We start from the raw sequence: 24,642 nt of genomic DNA on the forward strand, positions 1-24,642 counted from the left end.
TCCCCAGGCAGAGCCTGGCCGTTACTAACCCACCCCACCGACTGCAGGCTCCGCTAAGGGCGCTTTAGGTGCCACTACAGACGTGATGTTTACAGCCCCCAGCCCTCCACTTACACATCACCTCCAAATTCATTGCAGTGAATTAAGTCTCCCAACACTTCTGTGAAGTGGCTAAATATATCCAGCTAGCAGAGCTCATGCCAAAAACAAGTCACTAAATGCATTAAACTTTGTGTAATAAAATAAGGAACAGTCCCAATAAAATCTTGCTTTGCGCTTTCAGGGTTGCCATAGCTCGCACCGTGGAGGTTGCTGCGCTGCCAAGGCGAAGTTCAGGGTCGGTGCCGGCGCGGAGGCCGGCGGGTTGATGCGGAGGGAAGGGATGCCATCCAGCGGCGGCCGCGTAGAAGACACTTGGGGATGGCTGGGATGTCTCCGGCAGCACGTCCCTAGCACCACAGAATCACTCAGGTTGGAAAAGCCCCTCGGGATCATCGAGTCCAACCCTCAGTCCCGCTCTACAAAGTTCTCCCCTACCCCACATCCCCCCACAGCTCATCCCAACGGCCCTTAAACCGCCCCAGGGATGGGGACTCCCCCCTCCCTGGGCAGCCTGTTCCACTCTCTGACCACTCTGTCTGGGAAACATTTTCTCCTCCTGCCCAGCCTGACCCTCCCCTGGGGCAGTTTCCAGCCCTTCCCTCTCGTCCTGTCCCTGATGCCCTGGGAGCAGAGCCCAGCCCCGGCCTCTCTGCAATGTCCTGTCAGGAGCTGCAGAGAGGGATGAGGGCTCCCCTCAGCCTCCTCCTCCTCACACTCAACACTCCCAGCTCCTTCCCTGGCTCCTCACAGGATTTATTCTCCAGGCCCTTCCCCAGCCTCGCTGCCCTCCTCTGCCCTCGCTCCAGCCCCTCCAGATCTCTCTCGGATTGAGGTGCCCAAAACTGAACCCACCTCTGGGGTGGGCTTCATAAGAGGACAGTGCGGTGACTTTGGCCTCTGCAGAGCTTGCTCGGGATGCAGTCACCCAGGAGAGCAAGGGATCCGATACTTGCCAAGCTGAAATTTGGCTGGCAGCATGCAAAGCCAGACACAAAGTGAGATCGTCTTGTTTCCAGCCTCCCTTGCTTGTCCACCTCCCTGCAGCAGGGAGAATTTATGTCTGCCTTGTGCAGCAGTGAGTTTGTTCAAGTCGTAAGCTTCCCCAGGCAGATGCTTCCACCACAGGAATGTCAGCTTGGCCTCAGGAAAACACATTGTGTATTCTAGCAGCACGGAGAGAGAGCTTTAGCCTTCTTCACTCTTGTATCTGTGATTTAGGGCCGGTGATGGTGCTGTCTGGAGGTTCCCCAGGCTGCGGCAAGAAGCACAGATTCACCAGAGGGTTTAGGAACTTGCTCAGCTTCCCCCGTCCCTGCGGTGGCTCTGCTCTCATTCCTTGCCTTGGGCTGTGGTTTCTCCCTGCCTGTGTGGGGAACAGGAATAGGGCCAGCACCGTGACAGTTCAAAGCGGGGGTGAATTGAAGGGGGCAAAAATGAAAGGGAAGGGGAAATAAAGGCTCTTCCCAGCTGAACTCGGATGAGTCTAACCACATCAGTTTGCTGCCTGGGGAGAGGAAAGAGGATGTGACACCTCAGCTGCTCTCACTGGTGTCTGGGCTTTGCACACTGCTGGCTTGTTTATGGGTGAGTAGTTGAGTTTACAAGAAGCGTGTACATGCAGAAGTTATCCAGGCAGTTGCTGGGAGCTAGTTAGCAGTGGTCTGCCACATTCCAACAATGCAAGTCACTATGAGTATCTAAACAGTTTGCCAGGGTTTGGGGTTTTTATTTTTATTATTTATGGGTCTCTTTTCACCAGTTAGTACCAAAGAGGGTGTGGAGACAGCTAACTAGCACATGTCAGTTTACTAAAAGCAGTTATTTTAATTCATGGCCCTTTCTCCAGCAGTCAGCAGGATGCCTTATTCATTTGCTAGCAGGAGGGTAAATCTATTTCAAAATGATTGAAATATTATGCACAGCTTGAATGAATGTTTAAAATAAATACAGTAGAAGAAACATGTTGTTTGTGAAATGAGAAGATAAATTAAGTTTAGTGCAGACACATTATTCCCAAGCCTAGCTGCCTGGCTAACACTTTCACAGTGAAATCTTTTCGGCCTTAATCCAGCAATAACTACGTGGTCTGATTTCTTCTCCTGAAGAGACAGGACTTTGTCTTCAGTGCTTCGCCTTGGATTGGCTAGGCTGTTGGCCTCTGCTGCATGTTCTACTTTGTGGAAAGGACTAATCGTGGCTGCAACAAGCCTGGGCAGCCTGCAGCCTGGATGGACAGACAGACAGGGAGAAGAGAACCGTAAGGCTCGACAAGAGCGCTGTGGAGATGTAAAAATGAAACAGTGTCACGGGTAAAGAAACTGGCCTTTGTTTTCCAGTATCGGGTCTGTGGTTCCCTCCAGCCACTTCTGCTCAGCAAGATTAAATTTATTTTCATCCTCTTAACTGAACTTTCTTTTAATGGCAGTAGGGGTGACAGCCCCCAAAATAGATTTCCTATGGAGTCTGTCCTGAGTGGCACTGTGTGCGGCGTGTCTCCCGATAACCCTCTTTCCCTGCCCTGGGCCTTTATCTTTCTGGTGACAAACAGCCCTCTCTGGACAGAAAGAGGAAATTCCACTCATTGTTCTCCTGCTGCTGGGCTCTGACTGCACTGCTCTATCTCCTGCGGGGGGGGGGGGACTGGCAGGTGGGGGCTGCCAGGCGTTTCCTGAAGTGACAATCAGCAGGAGGCTCACGGTTTTGGTCCGAGATTCCCATTTAGGTCCTGGTATGATCCCCCTCTAAGCTTGGTAGCTCAGCCATGGCCCTGTCAACCCGTGCCCCCCTCATTCCTTCTGTTCATGCAGTAGCCAGTCCCCCCTCTCTAATACCAAAATGTGCGGCAGGATGCAGTCACCCTTCCCTTACTGCAGCTAGCTTTTGAGGCAGGTGGAACTGCCAGAATACTGGGAACAAGAAGTAATAATCCCTTCAGTGAGATCAAATGCCTTCTGTTTGAGTTGTGGTAGCACTTAATGCTTCTAGACGTGGCATAATGCCTCCTCACACCTGTGCTGCAGAGACAGGGCAGGAGGTTAAAAAGCTGGTTCATGCAGAACTTCAGAGGTGTTGGATTTTGAGGAGGCTCTCCAAGGGCGGTGCCTGAAAAGGCATTGTTTAGGGACCCTTCAGACTTTAGAGGATTTATACCAGCTCTGGGATAGGCACTGGAGTAGTATTTGATTATTCTCTCCCCCTGCTAGCACTGACATCCCAAACCAGCTTTACTTAAAGAAAATAAGAATCTTTCCTGTCTCCTCATTGCATAGCTGAGTTTGACCCTTTTAAATGGATTTTCTACTGACTTGCTTTTTTTTTTTTTTTTTCTGCGGTGAAGACTCTCTACTTCTATTATGCATCTTGGTGCATCTTTTCTCCCAGGGGCAAGAGATATAACTTTTAAGCCTCGAGCACTGACAGTACTGCTTTCTAGGGAAGTTACACACAGGGTAATGGTACAGGAAGCCTCTAAAGGAAATGTAGCAGAAACTATGGAAGGACTGAGCAGCACAGTAGCCTTTTGGTTCAGACAGAATCACAGACTCATCCGGGTTGGAAAAGCCCTTGAAGCTCCTCCAGCCCAACCATGACCCTCACCCTGACCGTTCCCAACTCCCCCAGATCCCTCAGCACTGGCTCAGCCCGACTCTTCAACCCCTCCAGGGATCCCGGGGACTCCCCCCCTGCCCTGGGCAGCCCATTCCAACGCCCAACAGCCCCTTCTGCACAGAAATCCTTCCTCAGAGCCAGCCTGACCCTGCCCTGGGCAGCTTGAGGCCATTCCCTCGGGGCCTGGCGCTGGCTCCTTGACTCCAGAGACTCATCCCCCCTCTCTGCCCCCTCCTGGCAGGGAGTTGCAGAGGGCCAGGAGGTCTCCCCTCAGCCTCCTCTTCTCCAGACTGAACCCCCCCCAGTTCCCCCAGCCGCTCCCCAGCAGACCTGTGCTCCAGACCCTGCCCCAGCTCCGTTGCCCTTCTCTGGCCACGCTCGAGTCATTCAATGGCCTTTTTGGGGAGAGGCCAAGCCTGAGACTCTTGAGACTTCATTTCACTTCCCTGCTCCCTCCTGGATTTCTGTGGATAGCCACTAATCACTCACTGTTTGCGCTTCGGTGCCATTCAGAGTGGAGGATAAAACAACTGTCCTTCCAAGCAGACAATCTGGGATGTGCTAATGGCTGGAGGGGCTCAGATGCTGTGGTGATTGGGACTGTAGAAATATTTTTACAGTTGGCAGTGTTATTTTGCAAAGTTGTGAAAAGAGTATACTTAAAATATTAGGCAATATCTGTGAAGGTTTTGGCTGGCTGTTCAAGTATTCCATAGTTCTAGCCATGGTGCAGCCATTTTTAGTAGCTCTGTGTGTGATGAGAACAGAACTTTCTGTGCTGACCTTTCCATCTAGAAGTGAAAAGGGTGTAACAGCGGTGCATTGAAGAAAGATTGAGACCATTGAAAATGGCTTTTAAAGTGCTTTAGTGACATCATTGTTCTTAACATTGCTCTTTGTACAGTGTAAATACTTTGTCCCGTGTTAAGGATGGTAAATCTGTGATACATACTAAAATGATTTGTTCTGAACCAACAAAAGAGTTGACACTACACTGGGACTGAGACCTGAACACTCTTGGTTCCCAGAGTTTGTTTTTCATACTCACTTTATGTTCATTTGCAAAATAACTTTGTCTTGTCACCATTTGACCTACTTAATGCTCCCCTTCTTTTACGACCGCTCAGTCCAGCAGCTTTTTAAAAGCTGCTTCCATTTTACCACAGCGTAGAAAATAGATGAGCTGAATTACATCACTGGGAAGAGGTCCTAAAAAACCTTTCTCTTTCGTCTGCCACTTGAACTCTCAGCAGAAGAACTGGTTGAGGGGAAAAAAAGTCTGTAAGGAAGTGGAAATTCACCAAAAAGTTATCGAAGTTTCTCGTTGCATCTGAAACTTAAATGTCAAAAATTCTACGCGGAAGATGCTCACCACTACTTAGCTACTACCGAGCAGAACTTGTTTCCTGTAGGGATGCACATTTTGCTGTGGTGAGATGAACGGTTTGGAACTCAGTCTGAAGCCCACTGTTGGTGGAGGCTTCTGTACTGTGTTTTTGTTTTAACAAGACCTTCGTGCTTCAAAGGAAGAGATAATCTCTGTTTGCCCTGTGGATTTTTTTTAAGAATACTTCTAGAGCTGGGAATTTCCTCTCTTCCCGCAGTGGATTTCTTTTCTGCCAGGTGTGAAGCAGTTGATGTGTTAAGACTCACTACTGTGGCTCACCAGCTTTCTAGACACTTGTCTTCAAATGTTTCTGAATTTCAGTTAGCCAGCTCCTGGGGAAGTGGAGAGAAGAGTATCTGAAGGGTAAAACAGCTGCAAGATTATTCTTCTCCCATGGTGGATCTCTGCTTCTCCTCTTCTTTTTTTTTTTTTTTTCACTTTTCTTTTCCATTTGGCTTTTTTTCCCTGAAACCAATGAAAGGCTTTCACAGGAGAGAAGTGGTATTTCCCAGAGTTCTAGATGCTGCAGAATGGCCCAAGCTTTGTCTTTTCTGCTTTCCTGAGCAGGTACCACCCCTAAATGCTCCGTTCCTGTAGATGGACCAGCCCAAAAGAAAGGAGTTGTTTCAAAATGTTCTCGAGTGTTCCAGATCCAGAGTCTGCTTTCATAGAGGACTTTGGCAACCAGAAACATACATTTTTTTGAGGCTTTGGCTCCTAAGTCACTTAGGTTTCTTTAGCTTTGCTTTCTGTCTTCCCTTTTCATGTTCTTATTCCAACAGCTGTGTATCTTTAACATGTCTTAATGTTTCTCTCCATCTTTTCAGGCTTTTTAACAGACTTGCATGCCTCTGGGAACGTCAGTTGGACATTCCAACATAGCAGCTTCATAAAATGTCCCATAGGTACAAAAATATAAATTTTATGAAATATATATAGAGTAGTTAAATAGTGTTCTGGAGATCACTGGTATTCTGTTCCTCTTTGATTGGAGGCTTTTGAGAAGGTAAATGCTGTTTTAGAGTAAAACCAAACCTGTGTTTCTTCTTTGTTTTACTAAGTTATTAATCCTCTCAAGATTGAATTAATTCTGAAAAAAGATACAGTCCCATGAATATCTGGAACTACATTTTTGTGTCACTGGTTTCACTAACTTCCGACAAGACAAAACCAGGATTGTCATAACCTTTCTTCTCTTTGGTTTTAGCTTCTTTCTCATTGTAGAGACAGAAGGCACAGTGGGGAGTCTCCACAGCCACAGTTTTGCTGAAGTTCTGGAAATCTACTCTGTACTTCCCTTCTTTGGTCTTGGACACAATGGGAGCAAAGCGATAACCCCAGAGCACCTCTTCTGGGATGTAGGATGTCCTCACTTGACAGGTAGCGCTAGTGGCTTCCACAGTGCCGTCTAAAAACACCACCAGCTCAAAATCTTGCTGCAGAATGGTTTCTGCTGCCATGTGGAAGAACGGGCTGTTCCTATCTATGATATGATAAATAGTTAATGGGGAAATGAAGAAGAGATTCTCATTACCAGCGTCGACTAGAAATTCTATGTTGACCTGGTCCAAAATGATTGTCTCTCCTTCTGGGGTAATGGTGGTCTTCAGAAGTTTTCCGTAGATGTGACTCCCTATCAGCAGGCTCTTCCTGAGGTTTGCCACCCGAATAAGGAGGCAGAGCTTCCCCCCACGTTTGCTGATGACAGCATTCTTGCTGAAGGTGATGGTCTTAGCCCGGTTTTTGGACCTCGATATCTTGGCCAAGATGGCACCACACATGAAAGAATTGATGATTACCCCCAAGATAGACTGGAAGATGAGCAGGAAAATGGCAGTGGCACATTGTTCTGTGACACATCTGAAGCCATAACCGATGGTTACCTGGGTCTCCAAGGAGAACAGGAAAGCTGAAGTCAGGCCATTGATATTCTCAACACAGGGGGTGTGATTTATGGAAGGATTGAATTCTGGGAGATCTTTGTGTATGTATGCCACAACGTACCAGAGGAGACCAAATAGAAACCAGCTGCCTAAGAATGCTGAAATGAAGATAGTCATTTTGTATCTCCATCTGAGATCCAGGATAGTTGTCCATATGTCGATCAAAAAGACAAACCTTGACTGTTCTACATTGCCAAACTCTATGTTACACCTCCCATCCTTAGAGACAAGCCTTGCTCTTCGCCGGCTGCGTTCTCTGATGTGGCTGGTAAAGCGTTTCCGGAGGTAGTTGAACATTCCCTCTGCTGATAATGTTCTGGAGAGTAAGAAATAATAAACATTATGGGTAATGCAGGTTTTATTTATACCTGCAGGTGACAAGTAAATTCTGATGAAGTCTCAAGACACTTGTTTAGGAAAAAGTTATATAATTTGCATATTTTCCCTCAGCTGGTGGGGAAAAGTTCCAGTAAGTACATGAGGAAGCTAACAGTTTCTTGCCTAAGGAGCATTTCAGAAAAAAAATAATCATTTTGGCTTGCTCAGTAAACTTCAAATGGGTCGGCTGTTAATACTGTCCTCTGTTCAGCTGAGTAAGTGGAGGCATAGAGGAGCAGGTAACTTCATCGTGGACATATCATACGTTGGAAAAACTGGTGGGGAGTGGCTGGGGTTTGAGGAGATCTTTCTGCCTTTTAGAAGATGAAGTGGAGCCTATCTATGAATGTGCGTGTGTGTGTGTGTGTGTGTACATGGACATCAGGAGACCCTGGATGCAATGTGGATAGTGAATTTAGGAAGAAATAAGAGTAGATGCAGAAGGCATAATTAAGCCAGATATGCAGTTACTTCTAGCATGCTTATAGATTGGGATTGAAGGTGTGAATGTCAAACTCTGGAATCACAAAAGCATCTCAGATAAGGACTCTTGGGTGAGAATAAAAGAAAAGATTAAATTTCAGCAGCAGGAGAATTGGATGTTTACTCACCGCAAAGGTAATGCTGAGACCAAAGGATCAGATTCTGAATTCCATTCTTAAAAGAAAGTGTAGCTCTGTGTCCCTGTTAATTTTGTCCTTTATGATTGGTCATGTTAAAAAGAGACCCGGGGAATAAGAGTCATTGATGGAGACAACACTACAGATGTGTTCAGGCTGGAATTTGGATTAACCTACATTTGGAAAGTTCCCAGTCTTGAAGTTTTTCAGACATGTGGGTGTGAGGAGAGGTTGATCCACTATAGAGTTGGAGACTGCCTGTTATGTTCATAGACAGATTTGGGGTCAGATTTTGACCCAAAACCTAGGAATGTTCTTAGAAATAATTGATTTCAGAGTGGATCGCCCTTCAAGCATAAAATGTGTTTCCTTGCCAGAGAGGATGTTTGATTAGTGCACAGTGCTAACCCACCCTGAAAGCCTACCCTTGTGTGCCTATTTAGCCTTTGTTAAACAAAATTCTTCTCATGTAGCAGAATTTAACTGTGTACTGTAATGGTATTTCTTGGGGGCAAAATGCTTCAACTTAAAACCGACTGAAATAAATTAAGAACTTGAGGGGGAAATATTCTCACTGCTGACTCCCACGAAGGATGTTCTGAGTTTACTGTGTCTCTAAGGATGTAGTGTGTCCCCTGCCACACAGAGACCTGAAAGTTTTGGGGACCTGCAGCTGCTATGGAAGATGTTTTCTTTAGAAGGATCCGGACCTGAAGAGTGCATCTCGGATCAGGAGATGCTGGGGGCTTTGTAATGGTTGCTGTTACTTTCCTGCTGCATTACCCTTCCCAATAGGTTTCACTAAAACAACCCTTAGGAATTATTTTTCAGAGACAAGCTAAAGATGCTACAATACTTACCTGAAACCCTGCATCATATCACTGGCTTCCTTTTTGGCTCGGAGCAAAATGCTTGGGCTCAAATTTCCCTCAAATTCAGGGGGGAGTAATGTGCTTAAATATCTGTGGCAAGACTTGTTTAGCTCCCTTAAACCCTGATTTCATATATCCAAAATGGGGATAATCCAAAGGCATGTAGTGGATTAGATATACCGATGTGAGTTATTTAGTATGAAATTTGTCTCATTTAACGTCAGCCATCTACATGTTAGGCAATTGCCTGTGCCCGTTGTACAGCTGACTCCCGGCTGACACTAAAGGCACCATATGCACCCTCTGAGGGTCCACTTGTCACCGCATTCACTTTCTGAAGGAACAAATTGCTGTTGGGTGAAGTCTTGCCTTTACTCCATAGGCATCTCGATTAACTTAGAGAAGCAGCCTAATGTTTTAGTTGGCTGAAACAGAAATCCTTCCATTAGACATAGTCACAGGGGCCAGAAAAAACCTTTAGATATAGTAATCAGTAGCAAAGGGAAAATATTAAATTATCAGTGATGGAGTCTAAGTACAAATTAATTACATTTCGTAAAGCCAGAAGTAAATTCTATTATTTAATGTCCTTGTTTGTATCAGCAGCCCTGAGAATGAATTTGTCTCCCAGAGCTGTCGTCTTTCTGCACCTAGACTGAAATCACCTTTCTCTTCTGCTCATTAAAATTAGGATGAAAAAAATGAAGGTCACTTTTGTTATAATGTAGCTTTTCACTGTTTTAAACTTTTGCTGTTGAATTTATTGGTTGCGAGTGTAGCTGACAAAGGTTAAACTTTAAGCACATATCTGAGGAAAGGGGGAGTGAGGTCACTTTCTAAACAATCCCCATTTTATTTTCCTGACGCACTTTTAATACGTTCGTGTTAATGCATAGTTTGGGCAAAAATATAATGTGCAACACATTATCAAAGAAATTTTCTCCTTTTTAACTTTTAACACCCCTATTGTGCAAAAACATGCAGCTTGTTGTTGACATTCCTTTTGTCTTTTTCTGCAATAATGTGAACACTGACTGTTATGACCAGAACAAGGTATGAGATGCCTCACCCTGTCCATCGTAAACTGCACGCACGTGCCTTTGGGGTAGGTGCGCTACAGCAGACGTGCTCCTAATCCTAGTGAGTAGATGTGAAGGGGAGAAACCTGAAGAATTCTGGGCTCTAATCTTCTCATGCTAGGGGTTGTGATAAGTTACTACCACAACTCAGGTTGGGCTGATTCAGCCTTCACTGGAAACTTTTGGAAATTTGACCAAGGATCTGGCCATACAGTTCAACAGATAATAATCACAGAAGAGATGAGATTGAGTTAATCAGCACGGTCATCAGGCCGTAACCTTGAAAACAGATCCCCAACTTTACCATTCTTCTCTTTAAATCTTACATGCTCTCTTCAGAGGTTGTTTTACAAGCCCTTGCTTAAACTACCCCCAAGTAGATTAAAGAGGCAGAATTACACCCCTCAGGCAGGATGACAAAGGAATTCTCCCTTCAACAAATCTTTCTTGCTCCCACACGCAACTGAAATGTGTTGATTTGCTTCAGCAGGAGAAAAATTCCCTCCTGTATAAGTAAGCTGCGAGTATATTACAGGCTGTCTAGAGGAGATTATATAAAGGGAGTTATATAATACAGCACTTAAAGTCCTTTCAGTTTAAATCAGCAAAGGTAACCCAGCTACATCTTAGCTAATATTTACCAGGATATGTTTCCTGTCGGGCCCAAATAAGCATGATATTGCTGTCTGTCTTGCATGTGAAATTCCATGTTGCAGGAGTGAGCAAATTTGCCGCTGTCCCCAGGCATAATCTGTTTATAGAAGGTGCACTGCTTGTATTCTTAAACAGTGGAGCATTTACCAATAAAACTACTCGATGAATAAAGATGACATGTCAAGGTTAGGTATGAAAACAAGGAGTTTCCACTTCCCCGTTCCAGTCTTGTATTTCACAGTGATCACTAGAGTAAGCAGAAACCTTTAGACTTCCATTCTCAAATTTCCGATCCTTCCGAACTAATCTATCAGCTCCTTCACCCAGAATATTTGATCAATGCCCAGAAAGTTAGTTGGTAACAGATGCATTTCTACCTTTTTTCTTTCTCTGCATTCCTGCAAGTAGGTAACAACAATCATTACAGTTCCTGATTGCTACATACCAGCTGGAGTTCCTCTGCTCACTCAGAAATGTAATTGAGTGGTTCTCTTTGCTCTTACTTGCTCTCATTTGTTTTGTTCTGAAAAATTTTGAATGTGGGGGATAATGGCCAGGCGCTTTTAATTGTTCTTTGGTTAAGTCCTTTGTGCAACGCTGTGTGCGGGGCACATTAATCCAGGGAAATGGCTTTAATCTCAGCCACGTGCAGCACTTGAGGAGATCAGTGAGCGAAGGGGAAGGTGTTTAACGTTTGATGGGGGCCTGACAAGAACAAAGTTCCATCACCTGCCATTTCACTGAAGTTCTGATATCCCTGGCTTCATAAGTCTTTTCCTCCCTCACGGCAACAGATGCCTGAGAAAAGTTAGCAGAACCAAATCATTAGGGGGAGACAGCATAAATGAAAAGCAGCCCGCTGAACCCGCAGCTTTTGTTAGAAATCCATCATTGTTAGGCATTCAAATGAAGTTCTAAGAAGCTTAGGTAGAAGAAAGGGCGATACAGAGTTAAAGGATTTTTTTTTTTTCAGTCCTGTTCAGGTCTTTTCAAAACTTAGATCTTCTTTCAGTCCTTTCTGTGTTTTTCTTTTTGTTGAACTTTCTCTGAACAAAGTATGTGAAATATCCAATTCTTAATAACTTATAAAATCTGTTTTTTATGAGAAAAGCAAACTCCAACACTTAGTCTCATGGTTTATTATCTGCTGGCTGCTTTACTACCGAGACTTTTGGAGAGTAGAGCTCATTTGCCCTTCTCTAGCTGCCCTGGGTAGAACAGGAATGTGCCTGTTGTGATGGGATGACAGTTGCAACATCCCGTCTGCCTGTCTTGCTGCTTATATCAAAATTATATCAGAATCAAGGACTGCCAAAGAGAGCTACCCCTCTGTTGAATCAATTGTAAGTATAGTAAGAGTATAAACTGGCCTAAAGCAGCCAGTTAGCCCTAGGGGTGGGTGTAAAAGGAATATGATTTACACCATCCTCCATGCTCACTTTATCTTTCCGATGGACACGTTTGCAAAGGGACCAGACCTGCTGGTACTGGGATGCCGACGCAGGCAAGCCTTCTTCTTGGACCTGGCAACGTCATCATTATGGATTTATTCCTGATAGCAGAGCTGAGCGCTGAACGCAGAGGCTTATGTCTCAAAGTGTTGACTGACATGCCAGTTCCATGTGGGAAATACGATCCTCCAGTCCAGCTCAGCATGCTAACCTAGGAGTCTTGTCACAGCTCCAGTTAAGTGACTGCATTTTGCCAACCTAAAGTCCAAATGGAATTTCTGGTGGATGCACCAAAGGAACTTATCTCCTGCCTTGCCCTTTCTCCTGCTGAGTAGAATTACTGTAAGGTGTAAGAGCTGCCCTTTTTCCTTGCAGTAATGGCCATTTTTCCAGCAGGAGAAGCAAAGTGGTTCCTGCCTGCCTGTGGGTTGTGCATTAGTTCACAACATCCACTGTGAACATGAAATATCTTTAGAAGGGATGTCTGTCATCTCAGATTACTGTAAGCATGCAGGTATGGTCTAGCCAGCTTTATGTGAGTACCTAATGAAGATGTCCTCTTAAGCGCGTAACTTTCCTCTTTAGATGGCGGGGGGAGGTTTCATCCTTCTGTCTTTTGAACCGGGTGAACCAGGATTGTCCCAGCCACCCCAACAGGGATACAACAAGGATGTGTTCCCCTTCTTTGCTTCTCCCATGACCTGATTTTTAAGAGAACGAGACATGTTGTTTAGTCTGGAGAAGAGGAGGCTGAGGGGAGACCTCCTGGCCCTCTGCAACTCCCTGCCAGGAGGGGGCAGAGAGGGGGGATGAGTCTCTGGAGCCAAGGAGCCAGTGCCAGGCCCCGAGGGAATGGCCTCAAGCTGCCCAGGGCAGGGTCAGGCTGGCTCTGAGGAAGGATTTCTGTGCAGAAGGGGCTGTTGGGCGTTGGAATGGGCTGCCCAGGGCAGGGGGGAGTCCCCAGGAATCCTGGAGGGGTTGAAGAGTCGGGCTGAGCCAGCGCTGAGGGATCTGGGGGAGTTGGGAACGGTCAGGGGGAGGCTCATGGTTGGGCTGGAGGAGCTTCAAGGGCTTTTCCAATCAGGATGATTCTGTGATTCTATATATGGGATGTATAAACTCTAGAGAAGATCTTGGTTACTTAAGGGACTAAACCACTTCAGGAAGACTGCTGTAACACCTTGCCAGCCTATAGCAGGCAGTTTCTGGCCCTCTGCTTTGAAGTTGAATCTCCTCATTGTGCTTTGTGTATGTTTTGTAGAGTTTGCTCCCTGATGTGTTCTGCTGCTGAGCAGCCCTAGTGTTACTTGAGTGACACTTCCAGTAAGGCTTCGGTGGTAACAAGCAGTAGCTAATTTGCAACCAGGAATGTTGCTCACACCATGCCATGTATACAAGGTTTGAAAAGATAGGCTGCAGTCTTCCCTCACAAAGCCGACTTGAAGAAATAATTCATTCATGAGAGCACAGGCAAATGAATAAATGAAAGAACAAGCACTGCAGCAGTGGAGACTCAAGCAAATCTTGTTTTCTGAAAGCTTAGGAGTGTTTGGGCTCCTCAAAGGTTAAAATCCTTGAGGTGTATAAGTAAAATATTTACAGCAATAAAGGCATTACTGTCATTGTTAGCAATTAATATTGTAATTAGTGCTGCACACAAAATTAATCCATGACTGCATTTACTAGGGGGAGACAGTCTAATCACTTCAGCTGGTTGGAGAGCAAATGACATGTCTCGTACGCAGACACTGTTACGGTTTTGGTAAATTTACAGCAGCAGCATTTCTTCCTGCCCCATGTGCCACGGAGGCAGGAGGCCAGTCCCGGCCCCCAGTCGCTCCCTTTCTGCCACTCCTTAAGAAACATGGCACTTCGCTCTGTCTAGACGAAAACATTTGCCAGCACTCTCCAGCAATGATCACTTCATAGGCACTAAAAAACTTCATTATTTGATATTTTTGCAATGCCAGACTAATTCCACTGCTAGACTATATCTCCCATAGCACCTTCTACTGTGACAGAGAATTCCCGTGCAGCAGATCAGCTCCAGGCGCAGAGTGCATCACGAGATACACAGTCATGCTGGGGAACTTGTCGCTGGAGAATGGAGAACTGGGAGCTAAGCTGTCTTTACTGTACAGCAGGATTTCCCAAGAGAACTATTTCTATTTTCAGACAATTAGGTTTCCACTGAAAACATTAAATTTTTGATAGGAAGTGGCTCTCTGGGAGAAATTATTTCTCAAGCTAAGTATATCTCTTGGGATATTTTCTTTGGTAAAAAAAAAACCAACAAACATTTCAAAAAAAACAACAAACATTTCATTGCAGCGGACTTGTGTGTGATGTGTTGTTGTGGTTGCAGGAGAAAAAAAAATTCGTGATTTAACTCACCAGCAGTGAGTTTCACATTCTACTTAAAGAGAATTGATTTACTGAGAAGTCTTGACAAGCAAACATTTTGCTTTTTGTTGAAACTTTCTAAAGGAGAAAGGCAGGTTTTGTCTTTTTCTCTCTGTTGCCAGAAAAAGGCGTTGCACTCTAAACATGTGAGAAAGGCAGACTGTAGTAAGTTCTCACCTGTATGGCTGAGAGCAGGAGCTACCTGTAACCAAAGAACTACCCTGCAGTGAGATGTGGGCTGGGGAGGCAGCACCGGATAAACACCACCTGTAAAAGCCACAGGGAAAATGGGCAGAGTCATGTGAGCCAATTCTGCACGTTCTCTCATTTTGTTGTTCTTTGCTGAAGTATTTAAGGGGTTGAATCATTAACTTGCAATTTTTTTCTACAGATTGGCAATGTCAAGTCTCAGTCACCAGAGTGGTGTGGTGAAAGGACTTTTGCAGAAACCCCCAAGGCTGAGAGATGGCCGACTTGGGTGTCAGGGATTCAGCTAGAAAAGAGCCATTACTCAAGTTAAAAACCACCCATGAACACTCCGACGGTTCTGACCCTGCTTCTGCACCTTATCTCAGCACTCAGCATTGCCTTGTTGTATAAAAGCCTCTGTTCACATACACTTTCTTTCCAAAGTGTCAGTAAATTTGATCTGCTAGCGGCTTCAGGCCACCCCAGAAAGGACCCAGCTCTGGATGTGGGGCAGGTTGCCGACAGAAAACACTTAGCACTGTTGCAACAGCTTTCAGTGTGGTTGGAAGAAGGTTCTTGCTTCCTCAATGCCTGAGAAAAACATGAAGTTGCTCTCTTTGTGCTCTGCGCAGAAGCAGGGAACAAAGGCAAGAAGGTGAATGTTGCTGGGGTGTGAAGTCCTCTCACAGTAGTTCACAGACAATAGCCAATTCCAGCTCCAGAGCAGAGATGCTGTGAAAGAATACTCGGAACGAGCTACAGCAGCCTTGCTAGCCCTGTTCTGTGGTCATACACGGCACGCTCAGCCAGCCCGAGAGATGGGATTTGATGTACTATTTGTGAGGTCTGTAATATCACAGAATCACAGACTGGTTTGGGTTGGAGGGGACCTTAAAGGTCAGTCAGTCCCACCCCCCTGCCACGGGCAGGGCCACCTTCCACCAGCCCAGGTTGCCCCAAGCCCCGTCCAACCTGGCCTTGAACCCTGCCAGGGAGGGGGCAGCCACAGCTGCTCTGGGCAGCCTGTGCCAGGGCCTCACAGGGAAGAATTTCTGCCTTACATCTCATCTGAATCTCCCCTCTGTCAGTTTAAAACCGTCACCCCTTGTCCTATCCCCACACCCCCTGATCCAGAGTCCCTCCCCCCGTTCCTGCAGCCCCTTTCAGCCCTGGGGGGCCACTCTAAGGTCTTCCCGGAGCCTTCTCTTCTCCAGCTGAACCCCCCAACTCTCTCAGCCTGTCCTCACAGGGGGGGCTTCAGCCCCTTGAGAATCCTTGTGGTCCTGTTCCCTCTGTGTGAACCTGAGGACCGATGAGGGAGGGGCAAATGAACACCTAACCTGGCTGATACTGCAGCAAGAAGAGTTCCCTTGAATTCTGCTGCTGTGTTTTTATGATACAGACTTGCTGGTGCTCCAGGAAGGTGCTTGTAACTAATGGTAGGAATTGCACAGTGTGGTATCATTGCTCTGCTGCAATCTTTCACCTCCTTATAGCACCAGGGCAAACAGTGTTGTGGGTGGTTATCCTAGTCAGCAGTTCGGGAATGTTTTCCTGCGACACTAAGAGCACTGTCCTGTTGCAGTCCTTACCTTTAGTTAGGCTGCAATTTCACTATCCCAGTCTGTGTGGTTATCAAGGTGACTTTGATTTCTCAACTGGCAAAAAACCATCATGCTGTGCTGGTTTGTTGCCAATAAGCCAATCACAGCAGCGTAGATAGGGCTATCACATTGGTCTTGATAAGCCAGGTTCAAATTGGGAAGCCCAGCCCCAGCGTCTCTCGGTTAGTAGGATTGTGAGAGGAAAGAATTGGAGATGTACCAGGTGACATGATAGATGGTAGCTGCATTCTGCAGCAGGAGCCTGCAGCTCCACCTGAAACGGTGACAGAGGTGAAGAGGAGAAAGTAAAATTCATTGATCTGGAAACAGGCAGTTGTTCAGCTGTAGTCCTGACTCTGTGGTCTCAGACTGTTTCCATTGCTTTCGAACTCATGTTCCCTGTCTGCAGAGGAAATAAGAGTAATTCCACTACTTGACACACAACTGTGAGGCTATTTTAACGTTGAGAATGTTTGTTTTTCATGATGTAGAGTGGTATTTTATTACAAAGCAACTCTTGGGCTGCCCTGCCCTGTTAGAGTAGCAGGTTGCTTCAGTAGTAGCTGAACTGATCCCTGAACACAGCTGTCATTTAAAGTATTTTGAGGTCCTTCAGGAGCAACGGTGTGCTATAAATACAAATTATTGCGCCTTTTTTTTTTTTTTTTTTTTTTTTCCCCCATATAGGAGGCAGTTCTTTCATACTTTATTCTATTTCTTAAGGTAAACAAAGTACAAAGTGAGGAAGGCTTTCTCTCAAGATGAAAGTGTGTGCAGCGCTCTCCTTGGATTAGTTTATATCACTGAACTGTGTATAAAGTAGTTTTCCATCTTTACACATATCAGTTGTCAGAGATTAAAGACCTGCTACATTGCAGTGTGAGTTCTGTACTGCTTATTACTTAGCAATTCTCATCCCTCTTCCTTTTAATAACTAGTACTCTCAGAAGTGAATCCCACATACGTGGTTTATGGGCATTTTTTCTACTATTAGTTAATTTGCTACTTGTGTGTCTGTCTGCTGGTTCTGCTAGATGCTTTGATTTGACATTGGTTTACAATCAAGTTGTCCTTATTTCTTTAATTTCTGTATTGCAGGTCATAGTTTCTCTTAGACAGGGATATTAACAGACCATTTCCTTCGGAAACATGCGCTAGGTTCCTCTGAATGTGTCCTGTCTGCCATTCAGAAGTTTTCCAGCAGATGTGTTGAGAAGCATATCGTTCCAGACTTGCTCTCCATTTACAGGCATTTTGGACTTAATTTTCTTGAGCTTATTTTCTACCTCAGAAATATAAAGAACAACCCTGATGGCTGTAATCAAAGTCAGGTGGGTTACAGCTGGTAACGTAGGGAATGGGAGCGAGAGATAATGTAACCTCTTAATTATTACTGTGCCTCTAAAAAGCAAAGAAGCTGAAGATGAAACCGCAGGATGGTGAAAAAGGGAGAAGATTCATTGCATTCCTGAACAGATACATGTTTCCTTGTACCCTTTTGAATAATATAGGCTCTTTCCTATGGAGGTCCTTTACGTATCTGTCCATCTGACATGCTGAGCTTACATTGAAGCACATCATCTGCTATCTGTTGATCTTCCGTGCTCCTTTTTCTGCTCGCTGGGCCTGCAAGACTGTCATATAGCAGCTGCAAGGTAGATTGGTACTTGCTGGCTGATGCTGCGTGTTTAATCAGTTGAGGTTCAACCATAAGAGTATCAGACACCAGTAGTTTGGAAGATTTCATTACACAGTGCTCTGATCACAAGTGCTGGCAGCACTGCAAACCTTGATTGACTAGTTTTGTCCTGCTTCTGGTTCCTGAAGCCTGATTTCTATGATGTTCAACCAAGCTGTCTAGACGCATCTTGTCCCATTACAGTCTCATCCCAATAGTTTCCTTCCCTCAGCTTTTCTTTGCTGCTGCCTCATGAACAGCCGCCACTCCAGTGTCTTTTCTGGGGGTGTATAGCATAGCCCGCAGCCCTGCCGTGTCTCTTGAAGTCAGTTTGTGGTCCCAAGACCTGGGTCATGAAAAAGCCTGACTTCAGAGATTTCCAGCTAAAGTCAGAGGTATTAAAGCCATTTGGTGCTCTTTCAGACAAAGTCCGATGGAGCAAAATTTTGTCTCTCTGAATTAGAGTCCTCTTGTGCCTAGCAGATTTGTTAAAAGGTTCCTGAGATTTATTACAGATGAATGCCATGAAAGCTAAACAAATTTCAGGAGCAAATCTTGAGGATCAAATCTCAGTAGGCAGCTATTTGCCTAATGTCCTACTTTTTTCACATCTCCTGTGGGAAGCAAATAGCTTTTACTTACACGAATATCTGGTTATTCCCTTAAATGATAAAACATAAAATTGCTCCTTTTAGGGCTAATTTCTGCTTTCAGGGGCATGCACAGTGCTCTTTGAAGGTACTGGGGAACGCCAGCTGCAATTCTAAAGACAGGAACAGAGTCTGCTTTCCTTGGGGTATGTAGTAGAGCTTTTTCTATTCCAATCCTTCAGTTACTTTTGTGTTTCTAATTATTTATATAAGCATAATTGACTTGCAAGACTCTCTTGGCTTTCCCTATGCATTGAGTGAATTATTGACCCATCACGTGGATCAATGATGTGAAGAGACGTATGAACAAACCGGGTGCAAAATAGTTGCTTTGCATTCTTAATTGCAAATGTAAGCCATTAATAACTTCGCTCCTCAATGCTCTCAGCGCCTGCACAATTTTAGTTTGACATGCATATGGCTGAGTTCATCCTCAGTGTAATTTGAAATTCATTGGGCATGGACTTCATCTCCTTATGCTACTTTAAAATCTCTCCTGTGTTGAGATGTGATATGCTAATTCCAGCGTTTATGGCTGACTTGAGATGCTACGTTTGAAAAATCAAATCCAATTAAATCAACTTATTACCAAGGTCAGAGACCAGTGTTCAGCACATTCTATCCCTTGCTATTTCACAGCAAAGAGTAAACTTAGTGAGCATATTGTCTCTCAACCCATAAACAAACTAATCGGCCCTAATAAGAAGGCTTCTGGCTGCGGGACCTAGGGAGCATAGTCAAGTGATAAAGCAGTCGCTGGGGAGTTCAAATAGCTGAGCTCAGATCCTGGCTTTTCACATTTTTGTGTGTACTATGGGACAAATGTTCTCCCCTTTGTGTCTGTTCCCCCATCTACTCATGAGATGGAAGAAAAGCTAGGGTGTTGTGTGGATAAATTCAAGGATGGCAAAAAGCTTTGAGACCTCTTGAACCTGTTGCCATGGGCTGGCAACACCACATCAACTTGCTGTAGTCAGAATTTTAATGGAGGTCAGATTTTAGGAGAATATAAATGAGAGATGCTCAACTGCTATCTTGGCAGAAACTTGTTTGTTACTTAAGAAGAAAAGCTTCTGCGTGCATAATATCAATATTCTCAGCAAGGAATGAAACAGAGGGGAATATACTACAGCTGTTTGAGATGGACAGATATTAAGCCGATTTGCAGATACTTTTGCAAATGAAAGTCTTAAGTTTAGATTTATTATGAGTTCCCACACTGTGCAAGTCTTTGTATTTAAATTACACTATCACCAAGTGCCTGGTGGCTTTTCTGCCTTTTCCTGTTCAGCACCTAATGCATTTCCTGCAGGAGGTCCTTATGTTCCAGACAAAACCAGACAGAAAAGTGAGAAGAATGTTGAATTCTTAGATGCCCTTTACAAATAGCCTACTGTCTCATTTCCAGTGGGAAATATAGTTTAATGGACACGGCATCTTATACCTTTCCCATTTGTTTAGGAGCTTAAGTCTGGTTGGAATTTCTACAGTGTCAATTCATTCTGCCAACCTGAGGGAACTTACTTGAGGTGCTCAGTTTAGTAGCTTAGATGTCTCAGAGCTCCTCTCATTCATCGGAAATTGCCACCTCAAGGTGAATTGCTTCCATCCAAATACTCCTCTCGAACTTACCTGTATCTTCAACTACACTTCTAGATACCAAAATCACCTATTTTTAATTAAGTTTCTGCTTCTGTTAAGTACCTAATTTGGACCTGGGACAAAATTACTTCCAAAAGTGAAGCTCTTACATCAGAGCTTTTAAAAATCTTGTATCATTTGCTCTAGTTCATGCAGAATTCAATTATGTAGCAGACCTCGGGATGTCACTTGAGATTTCCAGAGTCCTAGTGAAGCGATGTAAACCCCGTGAAGGATTTACTCTGACCTCACTTTACCTCTCAAAATGTTAGAGAAGCCCAGGCAAACTAATTTAAGAGAGACACTAGAGTGTATATGAGGACTGGAGGAGCTGTTCATGGCAAACATTCACATACAGGGTGGTCATTCAGATTGCAGTAGCTGCATCCTATGATGATTCCAATTACCTATTCCATGGTTACTCTGCATCCCTTTCTCTCTGCAGCACAGAAGGGAGTTGAGAGAGTTTATTAAAGTATGAGCCAACTTAAATTACTTTGCATTTATCATGGACTGCTGCAGAGAAATCATGCTCACATGTCAAAACCCTGCATAGCGAAATCAAGAAAGAAGTAAAACCATCTTACCTCCGTGAGTGCTCAGAATGGAGTGTGCAAATTCACCAGCCACTCACAGCCTGAATGTAGTCTGAGCTACCTGTTCTGCAGAAAAGACTTGTGAAGATATTCAGGGGGCTCTAAGAAAAAACTGACTGCTGTTCTCCAGGAGGCAGGCTGAACTACCGTCCCGTTCACGTTCAAGAAAGAGAGCCTCAGGCTGTATAGAGGTAGTACATCTTTTGGTGGATTTTCCTGTCGAGGGTATAGACAACTGACACTTCTGTAGCTGCTTGGAAGGTAAATCTACATTCCGGTGTCAAACTCCCCTCATTCCCACTGCGGCCCAGCAGCTTAAGGATGCAGCTTACTTATCAAGCGTTAAGGTGAGTGGCTGAGTAGCTTTCAGGTGCAGGATGCTCTGAACTCCATGGCTGAAACCATGGCCACAGAGTCATGGTCATGGGCCATGGTCACCATGACCAAACCCTTCAAGAACCACCCAGTTACCCCCGAATGTCACTGCTTACCAGCTACAGGGGTGAGTCCACAGAACTTCTGCCGAGAAATGTGAATTCCCAGAGCTGCTCTGTTACATTTCTCCCGAAATGGTCAAGGACAAACAACAGGTCTGGATGGAGCTGGAAACCAGCAAGAAGCTCAGTGAAAGGAAACAAGGCATAAGAGCCTCTTTCCACCACCTGTCCCACCACCTCCCCCCCCCCATCTATTTACACCCAAATACAAATCCATGATTAAGACTTAGCGCCCTTTGCCCTCATCCTTGCCCACTCCACGCATTGCTCCTCCTGTGTTTCCAAGTCCTCACGCTCCCCCTGCAGCCTCTTGCTGTCTGCTTTTCAACCTGAGAGCCCAGCCCCGGAGTCCCACGCCTTCTGCTCATCCCTGTCAGGCGGACACCTCCTCACCCACGGCTTTGTGCTGCCTTGTTCAGCTCCCCTGTCCTCAAACGCAGCAAAGCCGGGTCAGGATGCAGCAGCCTGCACCGTGCTGGTACGCTCGACAGCAAATCATGTCTAATCAGATGTATCGGCGTGTGCCGAGGCTCTTACCCCACGGTACCTATAAGACTGTGCATAGAAGGAGAGTGTGCTTGCTGCTGCTGACACTGCCCAGCACGGGCCAACTATTCTGAAGTTTGTGTAACGCACGTACCACTGCTCAGAAACCTCGGGCGTGATTAGGTATTAGCCAAAAGGATCAGTCCCTGGGCAGTGTGAAAGCTGAGCTGGCCACTCACTGTAGTATGTACGCAGAGCGCCTGTTAAGCTGATGACCAAAACTCTTTTATACTACCCCTTACTGGGCGTTTTTAACAGAATTTAAGAAAACAGTGGCAGTTATTAAGGAAGCACCTATGGAAAAAAGGCTGTGGTATAGGAAATAGAGTCAATCAGTACAGAGGGGGCACCTGTTACTTCCTGATCATTCAAACCATTACTTTGTTATCATAGTTTGATTCTATAATGGAGATTTTCCCCTTCCTGTGCAGTGAAGTTGCATCATGCAGAAAATTGGTTTGTTTAAGTAAGAACTCTTATGGTGTCTTTCATCAAATGTTCTCAGAGAACATTACTAATAATTCATTAAAGGGGCACTGTCAGCTGGAACACTTTTAATTACCATTTTCTGACAAGTCAACCCTTAAGTGGTATGCCCTGATTCTTAAATTTATTACTAACACATACGCAGATTTTTCTTTTTTCCTGCTGATGTTTATATGGGTTGAGAAAAGTAATCGACTGTGAGATTAAGGAAGTGAACCATGCACGACATGTTGTCATGCCCAAAATTTAAGATAATTTAAGGGTGGTTACTTTTTTTAACAGTAGTTTTGAGAAGCTCATTACCGTAGCCTCTGAGCATCTCAGTGCATCGAGTGCTGTGTGCACATTACTGCTGTGAAACTGAAACGCGTTGAACTTAAGGTATAGCTGTGAAAATCGTTAGCTGCTGCTTGTTAACTGTCTGGGTACACATGCTTAGCCTCTAACTAACTATGAACTGAAGACAGACTGGCTGGTGCTAATACAGGGGTAAATCAACAGTACTGGCAGTTACCACACAACAGCTAGTAAGCTGTAAACTTGTATCAGCTTATCCCACCCTAGTTTTTTTGCACAGCCATACTTTAGGGCCCTTCCAGCCCCATGACACTGTCAGAAATATCACTCAGCATTCCCAGAGAAGAGTAATGCCTGAACTGCCATCTTCTGCCTTCTGTATCTGAGGTCACTACAGCAGATGCAGAGATTTTCTTTGACAATGTTTTCTTAAGCCTCAGTAGCCTGTTTTGCGGGAGAAGAAACTGAAGCAGAGAACGATCAAGAGGGTTGCCCAAGAAAAGTAAGTAAGCCAGCGAGTAAGCAGAGTAGAATCCAAATATCCAGTTCCACACAAAAGGAATTTCTGTTTCCCTTGCTGTAGTCATTAGGTGACGATTTTGTAAGCAAGGGAACAGAAGGGACAGTCTATCTGGAAATATTGTGGATTTTCTCAGTCGACTATTAAGAAAACAGTATGGCACCGAGCCTCTTACCTTGTGTCTTAAAAAGTAAAGGTGGCTGCAGAAGGGAGGTGGGAGAAAACTGCCTGGCTTCGTGTCCCCCAGACCAAGCAATCTCCACAGTACTGTGGTCCAGCAGCTTCTGTATCAAAGGAAGAGAGCCCAAGGCCCTCTTTGGCTTTTATGTGTGGCTGTGTCAGCTCAGACTGGTTGCCAGCTCATCTATATGCAATGGCTCATTAACATTGTGGCTCGGTTTATATATTGTATGGGAAAGGCAGAGGAATGGCTGCTGGATGGAAGTGAAACACAGTGGAAGTGTTGAGCTGCCAGAGTGAGGGAAGGTAGTGCAATATTGCCTACAGAAGCTGGCGTTACTCTTATCGTCCCCAACATCTGAGTCGCCTGTCCCATCCCACCAGTACAAGCACAACACAAGTGTCTTGGCTGCTTGTGAGGATCGGGCCTTTTCTCTGCATGGGCGGCGTGTTTTGGAAAGGACCAGATGCCCCTCGATACTCCCAGATTCTGCAGAACCCTCTGCAGTTTAATTTGGTCTGTGCTATTCTAGATTCGTGTGCCCTTGCCCAAATTCCTGCTTAGACTTTCCTTCCTAGATTGGAGCTGAAACTCAGAGTCCCTCTGAATTCTCTGCTGACTGCAGGAGTTCACTCCTTACCGTAAAGCTGCTGTTACTCTCCCTGCATTGCTGCCATCTTGGAGCTTAAGGAATCATGGATCTCTTGTATTTCTCAATCCTTTGGTAGAGTGCCTTTGCATGCTGTTGATAAGGGATTGAGTGATGTAAGCTTGGAATCATCTCACTTACTTATAGGCACACAAAAATTAGGTGTCTAATAGAGCAAATTCTTCTGGTTCTCTCTCGTGTTCAGAAGCTGTTTCTTCTCACTCTAGGACAAGTATCTTAGGCCTTGTAGAGGTGCCCATCCTTCTCCATCAGTAGAGAGAGGACGTAGATGGCTGGAGCAGTTTACACCCCTACCTTTTGGAGGCCTACTCTAAATAAATCACTTCAACCCTCAACATGAAAACCCCCAGACTCAAGCTGATCTACCCTAGGTTAAACCTCAATAACAACCCAGTGCTTCTAGCCACCTACCAGGGACAGGTGGAGGACATCCTGCAGGCAGGATCCTCTGAGTCTTTTGGAAACAGGATTTTTATGTTAAAAAAAGTTATTTAACGCTTGGGCAGAGCCAGATCTATTCACACAGTTGAAACCAACAGGAGCTTTGTGACTCAGTGACGCAAGCGTTTGCCCCCGAGTGTTCTGAAGA

The 24,642-nt window shown here is 45.1% G+C and overlaps 1 protein-coding gene across 1 annotated transcript; it reads right to left on the reverse strand.

Moving 5' to 3' along the window:
- Positions 1-6,222: 6,222 nt before the first annotated feature.
- On the reverse strand, positions 6,223-21,463 carry KCNJ1 (potassium voltage-gated channel subfamily J member 1). Its single transcript, XM_026863747.1, has 2 exons — positions 21,348-21,463; positions 6,223-7,357 (listed from the first exon to the last, which is right to left on the reverse strand). Exon 2 carries the CDS (start codon positions 7,336-7,338, stop codon positions 6,223-6,225), a length of 1,116 nt encoding a protein of 371 aa, XP_026719548.1. The 5' UTR covers positions 7,339-7,357; positions 21,348-21,463.
- Positions 21,464-24,642: the final 3,179 nt, after the last annotated feature.

The sequence above is a fragment of the Athene cunicularia genome (genome assembly GCF_003259725.1).
Source record: "Athene cunicularia isolate RWA chromosome 24 unlocalized genomic scaffold, athCun1 chr24_part1, whole genome shotgun sequence".
In the NCBI taxonomy this organism is placed as follows: Eukaryota; Metazoa; Chordata; class Aves; order Strigiformes; family Strigidae; genus Athene; species Athene cunicularia.

Coding starts and splice junctions, on each gene's coding strand:
- KCNJ1 (XM_026863747.1), bottom strand. CDS start 7,338: ATGTTCAACTACCTCCGGAAACGCTTTACCAGCCACATCAGAGAACGC.